Source organism: Poromitra crassiceps, assembly GCF_964638095.1.
Source record: "Poromitra crassiceps genome assembly, chromosome: 4".
NCBI lineage: Eukaryota > Metazoa > Chordata > Actinopteri > Beryciformes > Melamphaidae > Poromitra > Poromitra crassiceps.
In genome coordinates, this window is record NC_139626.1 from 48,132,347 (window position 1) to 48,144,846 (window position 12,500).

The window sequence follows — 12,500 nt, forward strand, 5'->3', positions numbered from 1 at the left end:
TGGGCATACAAAAATGAGGAAGTACAATCTGTAGTTCAAACAACAGCCATACGAGGCAGCAAAAGTCTGCCCTGTTCTCCACTCTCAATTTCTCCACCTCTCTTTTCCTAACCACCCCACCTCTCCCCTCCTCCTCCTCCCCCCCCCCAGGCTCTACTCCCCCTCGGTGTGGACGGTGTACCTGGGCAAGCTGCGGCTGAGCCGCAGCGGCCCCGTGGAGGAGGCGTTGCGGGTGCGGCGCATCCACCTGCACCACTACTACGACGAGGAGTCAAACGACTACGACGTGGCACTGCTGCGTCTGGACCGCCCCGCGCCCACCCTGCTGGACCGCCCCGTCTGCCTGCCGCCCCCCACCCACCAGCTGGAGCCCGGCCTGATCTGCTGGGTCACCGGCTGGGGGGCGCTCCGCGAAGGGGGTGAGCGTGGAGGGTATGGAGGGACAGAGGTGCTGGGAGAGAGACAGGGGGGGAAGGGGGGGAGGAGGGGGGCAGACGTGTGGAGTTATCATCGCAGAATTGTTTTAATGAGCGCACGTTGAATCTGACCGGGTTTAATCGCTGCTCCATTTCAAGACCACCGAGCCCCTCCAGGAAATTGAGTTCATAATAATCCACCAATTCTCCACAACATTTGCAGGAATAGAATTTGCCAAATCGAGTGTTTAATAGGCATTTTGGACCCTCGTTTTGCGCATAAAATGGTCCAATCAAATATGACGGCAACAATCTCAGTCCTTGCCTCCTTGGGTTTCTTCTAGTACTGCAACCACTCTGCAGTGGAGCTTGATAGCGGGATGAGGTGGAGGAGGAGTCAGATCAGTTACAGGTGGAACAACTTGACTGCACTTTGTTTTGATTTATTTAACCTGCACTATTCTTTCATCACTAACCGGCCATCTTGGTAGGAAAATAACAGGTGATTGTAACAAAATTATTGTATTTGATTATTTATAATCAAATCTGTCAACTGACAGCCACATCCAGTGATGAGCTGTGCACATAAAGCACCATACTGGTAGGAATAGGTCATGCATACACCATGCAAACACAATGGATTACAGTTTCCATTGATTCTTGGCCTTTGCATGGTGTTAGGAAACACAAATTGGCACTTTTTAACTTTTTAAATGAAAGCTTTATAATCATGAAACATATTTGCAGCGCAATGTGCTTTTAACTGAAGATTCATAAAGGCTGGAATCCAACCACAGAATATTATTCTGTAACTTAGAGCCAATAACACCCCCCCCCCCCCCCCCCCCCCCCCTCCTGCTGGAGTACTAAATTATACCCAGCAGCTACAGTATGTAGTTTTTCATGATCACAGTAAGGGTTTATAATTGATGTGACTCTTAGTACAGTAATGAGAGTTAGTTACTGTATTTAAGTCCCATATTGCAGTATTTCTTCACTTTAATAGCAGCAGGAGAAGATAAGGGGAAACCTAACAGAGCGAACACACGTGACAAACTAATTTAATTAAAGGGGTTAGGTAGCTGCAGTACTATGATAGAGTGCTGTATGTGTGTGTGGGCGTGGGGGGGGAGGTTTCTAGCATTGTGACTTGTGATGAATAGAATTTCTTTGCAGTAGGAAGGGAAAGAAATACATTTTGTTCACATTCGTTGCAAAAAAAAGGCCATCTTAAAGGAACAGTCCGCCCATTTTCAACCAGCTTTTTATCATTACAACATCAGTAGTATATCAGAAAACTGTAAACAGTTTTGCAGTACTGTAAACAGTTTTGCAGTCATTCATTTAGTTTGACAGTTATTGAGAGTTGACTTGAGTTAAGGTGTGGACCAGTGATGTCATTTGTACACGAATGACACCCACTGGTCCACAATTTAACTCAGATCCAGTCTCAAAAACGGATAAATTAACTGAAGGTCTTCAAACCTGTTTACAGTTTTCTGATATACTACTGATGTTGTAATGATACAAAGCTGGTTGAAAAATGGCAGAGTGTTCCTTTAAGTCATCTCATATTCAGCCTTCAAATCTTATATTTTTTAAACCGAGACATAATTTCAGCCAATGAGGAGGAGAGATAACTCCACTTGTTTGCAATCCATTGAATTTGCTGGAAATGAGTGAGTCAGCATCTTGAAACCAGTCAGAATAGGCCCTTTTCACAGCAACCGTTTTGAGGTGGTAAAGCAGGTGTAACCAGTAGCATTCCCTCTAGGTGTTCCAGTGCCCAGGCGTGTTATTGGTTGCCCATGCTTTACTTCCTGCTTTATCATCTCAAAACGGTTGTTGTGAAAATCACTGCACTATAGAAAATGAAACTTAATTCTACTAAATTCCTGAAACAAGTTGATTTGTCTGGGAAACAAGTGAAAATATTAAACCCCATTGGCAGATTTTTTTTTTCTTTGTTATTCATGTATTTAATAAAATTGCTAATTTGGGACTCAAATGACTTGGCAGGGCCAGTGACTGACCCTTGCCCTGTGCTATGTCTCAGGCAGGCCCAGTGACGTGCTTCAGAAGGTGGACGTGCGCCTTGTGAGCGAGGAGGCCTGTGTCCGCTCCTACACCCACCTGATCACTCCGAGGATGCTTTGCGCTGGGTACCGCAGTGGGGAGAAGGACGCCTGCCAGGTACAAGGGAGGCGCACGCACGCACGCACACACACACACGCACACACACACACACGCACACACACACACACACACACACACACACACACACACACACACACATTTAAATGATTTACTTATGTCCACATAGATACAGAGTACAAAGAACATAAACACTAGTAATGCAATCAGATGTTGGGAGTTGGTCAGATACAAGAGTGCCTAATTGGCGACCACAATAATGCATACAAAGAAGATATATATAATACCGCACAGGGTGATGACAAAGGCAGATTGACATACAGTTATACTGTAATACAAGATAAGGGACAGTATCCAATTTCATGGGTACCTGTACTTTTTATTGTGTTTTTGTTCTGCCCCTTTCTGCCCTGACTTACATAGCCTATTGGTGAAGAGGTGAATAAATTAACTCTTTTTTATTTCAAATTCTCTCTCCCTCCCTCCCTCCCTCCCTCTCAGGGGGACTCTGGCGGTCCCCTGGTTTGCCAGGAGCCGTCTGGTCGCTGGTTCCTGGCCGGGGTGGTGAGCTGGGGCAAAGGCTGCGGCCGTCCCGACTACTACGGCGTCTACACCCGCATCACCAAGCTCACCGGCTGGATCAGACAGGTCGTCAGCGCCCCCTGAGGGAGCTTCAGCATCATTACAGTAATCACAGGGACAACATGAGCAAGACATGGGGACGAGAAGGCAGTTTGTCATGATCTTCTGCCCAGCCAAAAAGACCTGTGATAAACTTTCATGAAAGAAAGAGTTTTGTTCTAAACGATCATCGTTATAAAATGCAAACTTTATTTATACCGCATTTTCAGAACAGAAGTTAGAACGTGTTTAACGAGGAGGGAGTAAAAAGAGTCATTGCAAAGTGCAATAGAGTGGGAACATAAAATAACACTAGTAGCAGGATTGAAATAATAAAGTTGGGTATAAACTGTACAAATGGGTCTGGAGACGTGATTTAAAGACAATGCGGGAGCAGTATTTTTTTCAAGTGTCACAGACTGAAAAATGATGGATAGAGCAAAATTGTAAAGGATATCAGATAACATACTGTATAAGCACCACAGACTGGATCCTCTGTATTACAGATACAGAATTTTTGTTTTTGTTTGAATAAATATGTTGTCTTCTGGAATCAAGCTTTTACCTGTGTCAAGAGGTGTGACCAAGTCAACTTTGCTCCAAAGTCCAAAGTCTCTCTCAAGTCCTGAGGGACAAGTCTCAAGTCTAGATGAGTCCAAGTCAAGTCAATATCATTAATCTCATGTCCCAAGTGTAGAACAGCAAGTCAAAAGTCAGAACAAATCAAGTCCAATATCAATTTAATATCTCAAAGAAAAATAAATAAAGACTTTTTAATGCAATGCTTTTATACTTGTGAAGAGCATCACAAGTTTGATTTCTATAATCAGTTTCAAATTCAATATAATTCAATCAATACAAATTCAGTAAAATTGTGATTTGACTCCAAGTCATGTGACTTGAGTGCACCACTGATCATTACAGTGTGGACAGCAGACTGGGTAACAAAAACAATATGTAAACAAAACTGGGCTGCATGCATGAACTACTGTATGATGTGCATTTAAGTGACACTCCCCCCTTATGGAGACAGGTAGAACTGCAGAGGGGCCCGGGGAGACAGTATCCACCTTATTTCTAGCGGCCATGATGCCTATGTGTTTTTCTTCCGGTGTGATCCTCCCAGCCTTGTTGCTGACAGCTTGACACCCGTCTGGGCGAACGGAGCAAATCACTAATCAGGTCCAGCTGGGCAAAAATCTCGTAGATAAATATCCCTTTAAGAGCGCAGTGCATTCATGGGTAATCGCCTACTGTGGCTAATATTAGCCGCTAGTTAGTTATGTTACATAGCAGTAAAACACCACTGAATGACCAAATTGATATAACTTTTAACCATTTCGTGTAAAACCGTTTCGATACGGACCCATCAGCGTTGGTTAGTTGTTTATAACGTGGCTGGCTATATTTCTAATGTTCTATCTATCTATCTCTGCACACTGAAAATACTGGGAGGCGGGCCATAGCGTCTCTGTCGATGATTTGATTCGACAGTTCTGGGCACTGGCGTTGGCGTTGGCCAATCCTGGCGTCTTCCACCCCCAAATCGTTTGTGTTCTGGCGCAAAGCGAGTGGCTTCCAGGACGAACAGGCTCTCCGACGTTATTTTAGAGCAGTGCAGTAAATACAATATTCCTGGAACGCGAGTTTAACGAAACAGTTACATGTCCTCTGCATTCTACATCAAATAAAGACATTACTGTTTGTTTTATTTGGTATGTTACATATATATTGGCCAAGTTATAAAGGTAAAGTCCCACTGATTGTCACACAATGTGTGAAATTTGTTCTCCGCATTTGATCCATCCCCTGGGGGAGTGGTGAGCGGCAGCGTGCGCCGCGCTCGGGAATCACATGGTGATTTAACCCCCCAATTCCAACCCTTTGATGCTGAGTGCCAAGCAGGGAGGCAAATGGGTCCCATTTTTATAATCTTTGGTATGACTCGGCCGGGGATCGAACTCACGACCTCCCAGTCTCAGGACACTCAGACCACAAGGCAGAGTCCTGCGCGGGTCTGATTTTCAAGACCCGGTTCCGCCCGGCCCCGCGACGTGCAGTACCGACCCCGCTCCGCGAACCCGCACATATGATCAATCAGTACCGCAACCCACCCCGCCCCGCAGACATGAGACCCGTCCCCCGACCCGGAACCACATAACCGTTAATCTGCAGTGCAAACATTTTGTAGTGAACCAAACGAAACTGCCACCGTTTCACACGAGAGGCGAACAGCAGTCTTTCTGGCCGAGACTCGTCAGCTGATGTACGTTAATTAGCTTTTAGCAGCTGCTAGCTCACTAACCAGCTGGATAGCTCTGCTATCAGACACACAGACAGTTACAGCAAGCAAAGTGACTTACCAGCTATTTCCAATATGTCCGGTATAATCCATACTGCCTTTATGATTGCTGTTGGAGGAACGTAAATCCACGTTGGGATGAGACCTCTCCACTTTCACGCTATCCATCCATGACATGTTCTTGCCTGTTGCTATGAAAACAGCCAGTGTGTATGTTTGACTGGAAGCTAACGTTAGCCTACTATATTATCTGTCCGACTCGTATTGTCTCCAATCAATCACCTTGACCGCAGCTGAGTTTTGAATGTTTTGTGCAGTCCATATAGCGTCACACATTGCACAGTATGCGCATACTTGAAACGATGCCGGTTATGTAAACAAACTGCGAAAACGTGGACAGAAACTTTTCTCCTGTTCGAGTCAGACCAGACCAGCTGCCAGACACCCCCCCTGCCAGACACACCCCCTGCCTGCCAGACACACCCCCTGCCTCCATCTGAGTGTAACAGAAAAACACACAAGGCTCATACGTTGTCGTTGTTCCACCCGCCGCCCGGCCGCATTTATTAATTTTTACCCGCCGCCCGACCCACCAATTTACAGAAGTGTATTTTTTACCCGCCCCCCGCGTTTTTTTGCGGGTACCCGGCGGGGCCCCGCGGAACCCCGACCCGGTGCAGGACTCTGCCACAAGGCCACTGAGCTGGTATTTATGTTAAATTCAGCCAGGGTACAAGGGAGTATAGGCGGCCATCTTTTCAAATCAAGTAGAATACCGTTTGAGGAAATGGCAAGCAGCAACAATAAGTCACGTTAAACCGGAACTTGTACCCAAAATTATTTGTACAGCGGGGCATTCAAAAATAAGGTGGATACATTATCCTCTGACATTTGATTTCACAAGAAATATTCTAGTGTTGAGGTTTAATGCTCTCTTTCAGGAGCCACATTTCTTCCCATACTTCATTATTTTCAGTGGCTATGGATCACTGCACCCAGGCAGCGGCCATTTTCCTTTTCAGCTGCTTTATCGATGGCAACAATATTCACAGAGGGAGGTGCAGCAGGTGCCAGGGCCTGGCATCGTCGCGATCCCTGCAGATCGATCTGGCTGCCTGTCTGGCTGCCTGTCTGTCTGTCTGTCTGTCTGTCTGTCTCTCTGTCTGTCTGTCTGTCTGCCTCTCTTTCTGTCTGTCTGTCTGTCTGTCTGTCTGTCTGTCTCTCTGTCTGTCTGTCTGTGTGTGTGTGTGTGTGTGTGTGTGTGTGTGTGTGTGTGTGTGTGTGTGTGTGTGTGTGTGTGTGTGTGTGTGTGTGTGTGTGTGTGTGTGTGTGTGTGTCGCTGTCTGTCTGTCTGTCTGTCTGTGGGTCTGTCTGTCTGTCTGTCTGTCTGTGGGTCTGTCTGTCTGTCTCTCTGTCTGTCTGTCTGTCTGTCTGTCTGTCTGTCTGTCTGTCTGTCTGTCTGTCTATCTGTCTGTCTGTCTGTCTGTCTGTCTGTCTGTCTGTCTATCTGTCTGTCTGTCTGTCTGTCTGTCTATATCCATCTTCCATCTTCTCCTCTCACATTCACACCCCCCCCCCCCCCCCCCCTCTCTCTCTCTCTCTCTCTCTCTCTCTCTCTCTCTCTCATTTCTTCTCTCTGGAAATGAGCCCTAATCCGCAGGGTATGTTTCAATATTGGAAGTTCCCATTTTCAGCATAATTGGTATTTTATTAGGCTGTAAAGTATAATGACAGTTCTGCTCTATGGAGCAGAACCACGGTGCTGAACCGGGCCTTTGGGGTCCGGAGAAGAGATCCATCATGACACTTTGCCTATAGAGAAATGAGAAATGGCTACTGCTTATAAACCACTGTCACGGTTTGCTAGGGGAGATGTCTTAAAGGAGATTTCCACTGAAATTCCACGTGTATAGGTCCTTATTCTGTCCTTAAAAATTCAAACGATTTTGTTTCATTCAGGCTCGTGTGAAAGTTGAGTGTTTCACATGCATACACACATTCAACCAGCCTTTCAGATGTGAACCAGCAACCTTTCATATGCGCACTTCTTTACCAAAGGCCAGCTGCTTTGAGTTCAGTGCTCAAGAGCCAAGACAGTAAAAGTCAGTGACTGGGCAAACCAAAATTCTCTTTCCAACCATCTCAGACAATGCAATTTGTTGTCAGAACAAGACATTTTTGCTGAAGCAACGCTAGGCGAGATTTTGATGTAAGGATACCACCTGTGTGTACCAACCGAAATCTCAATGTGGGGCTTCAACAGAAAAGAGTGTCACATCCAATTAAGAGGACCAATGTAGACTCTCTCTATTTGTCCAAATGAAACGTTAGTGTCAGGTGTGGACGCTTGGTTACATCAAGTGATGAATCAAAAGTCAGCGAGAAAGCTGAACTCACCAACTTGTGCCTCCCTTGCCTCTCTCATCCCTAAAAGTGCAGTTTACTGATGTGCACCTTGCAGGATTTCTGGGTATTGACGTTCAAAGAGTTTTCAAACAGTTACCTCTCGCTGCCATTGGGGGCCGCCACTGTGCAGACTAGAGTTGCTTCAACAGGATGATTGCTGGGATAGGCGGATAGCTTGATTGACAGATGGAGAGACTGACAGGAAGTTCTCTTTGCCACAAGGACTGTCCCAAAAGGACGTCTCCCGCAGTAATCCAGTCCTCTGAGATAAACAAAACAAACAGGAATTTCTGTGGCTTTTCATCTGATTCAGCCAAAAGCTGCTGGTGCTGCTTTCAGAGACAGCGCAGTTCTGCCAAACCGGCCCACTGAACTAAAGTTATGGCATGTGGGAGGGTGGGGGAAGTTCCAAACTTCTCAGACCCCACACAACAACGTCGCCTATCCCCTGAGGTCCCGAAAACAACTCTGTTTACCCTCTAAAAATATGTTGTTGTTTTTTTTCTTATACGTGTCGCTATACAAGATCCTGACATATTTTTTCTCCGGGAGGTAGAAGCGAGGCTGCAGCAGTCAGATTTGTTATCCCGCATAATGAGCCGTTCCCCACTCGGCCACAGAGGAGCTGGGGTATTTTGCGGGTCACTGCTCCACAGCTCGTGGATCAGTGCTCAGAGGAGAGAGCCAGATGGAAAAATGCACACAGACGTTGATTAAGTTAAAGAGGCGGACTGCACTCTACTCATCAGCCAATCATTGTAGGCTATCAACAACCAATCAATCAATCATTTTAAAGAATAGGTAGAAGCATGGGGAAAAAAAGAGAGCGTATATAGTGATTAAAAACAGCTTGAATTCAAAATAGTGCAGAAGAGAGAGCCAGAAGAGAACAGGCCAAACGACTTGGCATGCAATGTTGATTGAAGTGATGGACGTCGGCCATCTTGCTGCTCTCATGTTTTGCCTCGCCTATGAAAACAGTTAGACTGACAGATGGAGATGATTTGAGTCAAGCCAACAGACTGGTGTAATGTAATGTAATGTCATGTAATGTAATATAATGTAATGTCATGTAATATAATGTAATGTAATGTCATGTCATGTCATGTCATGGCATGTAATGTAATGTAATGTAATGTAATGTAATATAATATAATATAATATAATATAATATAATATAATGTCATGTAATGTCATGTCATGTCATGTCATGTCATGTCATGTAATGTAATGTGTGTCTTGTCTTCACTCAAAGCCAACTGGAGGGCCGCCATAATATTTATATTCACAGCGAGCGAACCCGCTGTAAATATGACATGTTGGAACGAGTTTTTTTCACGGTAGAGTGAAAAGATGTGTCAGGAAAGTGTAGAGCTGTGTGAAGTAATGTGTTGAAAGAGTTTTAGACTGTTTCAGCTCGTGTGAGTCATAGAGCGTCTAAAGAATATGGACAGAGACAGCGTGACATCACCCATTGGTTTTTGGACTCCCGTTTTGAAGCCTAGTGAGGCCGTCGCCATCTTGGCGGTTCTTGTGCAACTCGTGCGAGACGGCACGAGACCAGAGGTTTCCCAGAGCCGCAGCTCCATCTGCTATTGGAACGTGATCACCAAGTTGCGTGATCACTGGACAGGCGACCTGTCAATCACGGCCAAAAAATAATTTTTGAGTGTCTATTTTACTCTAAATGGGAGTTATATAAAAATTCACCCACCATACAGTTGTCATGAAAGCATGCGCGTAGCCACGGGTGCGCTAGGGTGTGCAAATGCCACCCAGACAGGCCGCTGGCACACCCAAAAAAATGGGGTAAAAAAAGTGTTTTGTTTTGTCTGCAAAACACATGTCAACGCTGTCATGCACTGTGTCCAACTGTCCGCTGACCTATGTGCCCCGGAGCATCATGGGAAACTAGTTAAGCTGTCGTCCACGTAAAGTAAACAAATGCACGCACGCACAGCAGCAGCGCCAACATGAAACAAAGCTCGCTTTTAAGCTTTTTCGGCAAAGGCAAGAAACGACGAGGAAGAAGATGACTCGTCGTCACCCTCCCCCTCAACAAGTGCGGATTGTAGTGCACCCGTTCCCGCACCTGTATTGGTGGTGTACAGTGGAGAAGAGACAGACGATGATGAAGAAGATGATGCAGCCGAAACAATGACGTTAACAGCAGGGAACGCAGCCAACAACACACCGGAGGTTTGTGCAGAGCCAGAGGACACTGAGAACGCTACAGATCTCTCTGCAGTAGACGAACCTGCATGCCAACCAAATTTGCGTTGTTTCCCGACTAGAACACTCATTGGAAAAAGTAGGTGAGACTTTTTTGAGATACTAAACAAAGTGGTTTTACATGTTGCCAAAAAATACAATTTAATTGACTGCTTCTACCTGCTAATAATGAGTGTGAAAAGGAGCAAACAACACACAAATATTCCTCTAAATCTGGTTTGAAAAGACCCAAAACAAATTGGGCGGCGGCCTTTGCGGTCGCCACCAAGTGGTCCGCCCCCTGGCATACCCTGGCTTTCTGTGGCACACCCAATGAGCCGAGTCTGGCTACGCTACTGCATGAAAGGGGAAATTAGCTACAGTATAATTATAGAGCAAAACTGTTGTGAACCAGGCTGGCATATTATGCTTTTCTTTATTTTGTATGTATAGGCTATGCTGTTACAATCTTGGATGGTCATATTAGACGTGGCCTAAGCTTCAAATAAATGTTTGAAAGTTACCCCCATGAGAAAGAATTTTGAGATTTAGACTCTCCATGGGAGGCACAGGGTTTGAGCGAGAGCCACGGGTCTATAGCTGAGGTAGACAGTCCTTGTTGCCATGGTGATGCGCAGCCCTGGCTCCCGTCAGCCCCTCCTCCTCCCTTCCTCATTCGGACTCTATTCCAGTACAGACGACATGCCAACTCACGTTTACGAGACAACAAAAGTAGTTTCCTCTTAGCCGTATCGGACTTTGTCTGCGTTTATCTAGTAGTTCCTGATAGCAGTCCGGGTTCAAAGCTGTAGCTGTAAGCAGTGTCTAGGCGTTTAAAGGCAGTGAGTTTCTTCCGTCTTGGTGCTAGCTTTGTGCTGTCTGCTCAGATGTGTTTTATGCTAGGCTACTTGTGTTAGCCTAGCCTAGCATACCCCCGTCTTCAAGTTTTAGTTTTTCTTACGTTATGTGACCGCTAACGTTAACTGAGTTATCAGTTACCCTCCACAGTCCCCTGTCTGAACGCTAAGTGAGGCCTGGAAAAAAGTCCCAAGCAGCAGAACATGCCAATCCGCTCGTCATACAAGTGTCACAGAGACATTCCAAAGCCACCTATAAGCAGAAGTCTTCATTGATTAGATCCGCCGGGGTTTGAAAGCTCGATGCTGCTAAGGAAGTAGAGTAGCTTATCCCAATTCTGTGCCAGTTATGATATTTTTCCGAGCTAGTCTTCTTCTGCGTTTGTGCTGGATACACCCAGCCAACACAGCGCTCCACAGCGCCCAGTGGTTCTACCTCGTGTATGTTGTTGCAATGGGCCTATATAGCTTCCGACCAGAGGGGCGCTATAGAGCGCTGTGATGGCTGGGTGCATCCGGCACAAACGAAGAAGGGTGAACTGAAAGGGGCGCGTTTTAACTCATTCACTGCCAATATCTGACTGGCATTTTTGGCACAGGCCAAGTATTTCCATAATATTTGGTCATCTTTCAAGACCCACAGTAAATTCTGTACTAGGACTACAGTGATGTCCAATACCTCGAAATGAAGATCTAAGTCTCTACTTTCACCCCCAAAAAGAAAGTTAGCTTTTAGCATGTTCTGTACTCTACTTATAACCCTTTTCATACACCCCATGTTCACCAAAAAAGCCTGTCTGGGAAGAGAAAAGGGAGAAAAAAGCATTTTTGTAAAAGGGCACAATCTCAGGCATAACTCACTCTCAATTCTTTTATTTTGAACTGTATTGACATCAGACATGTAAATATTATTCGTTAGGACACAAATGACAAAAAAAAAAAATATATATATATATATATATATACACACATGAAGTGCTTTTTTTTTACATTCAACAATACAGTTTACTCGGTGTGAGTGTGCAGACAGACAGACAGACAGACAGACAGACAGACAGACAGACAGACAGACACACCGACAGACAGACAGACAGACAGACAGACAGACAGACAGACAGACAGACAGACACACACACACACACACACGATCCCCCTTTTAGATTTCTAACCCAACATAGGATAAGCAATAACCACGCCCTGTGGCACTGGGATTGGCCAGGAGCAACACTGGAGGGCACGCAGCCCAGCGATTTCATGAACCAACTGAAGAGCTCTTGAGAAGGACAGCGGGCTGCTGTGAGTGCCTTCTGCCCGCTGCTGCCTAGCTGTTCCTGTGTTTATTTTTGATTTGTTCTGGTACACCCGTCCTCGTCCATGTCTCCCTGTCATATCAACTCTGCTATTTGATCGTTCCCGTTTTCCCCTCGGCTATTCAACACGTCCTCGCCGCCCTCGCAAACTGATCGATCATTTCCTCATTCCTCCGATGATCAAACACATCTCTTGATTACTTTCTCCCGTTTTCTCCTGGCT

The 12,500-nt window shown here is 45.6% G+C and overlaps 1 protein-coding gene across 1 annotated transcript in view; it reads left to right on the plus strand.

The window, feature by feature from the left end:
• The window catches only part of tmprss6 (transmembrane serine protease 6), a gene marked incomplete at both ends in the record, with an annotated part of 20,051 nt that extends 16,815 nt beyond the window's left edge, over positions 1-3,236 (plus strand). The window contains 3 exons of the mRNA XM_083635954.1: positions 151-419; positions 2,473-2,609; positions 3,072-3,236. Of these exons, the coding sequence (XP_083492080.1) occupies positions 151-419; positions 2,473-2,609; positions 3,072-3,236 (571 nt within the window). The remainder of the gene's footprint in view (positions 1-150; positions 420-2,472; positions 2,610-3,071) is intronic.
• Positions 3,237-12,500: the final 9,264 nt, after the last annotated feature.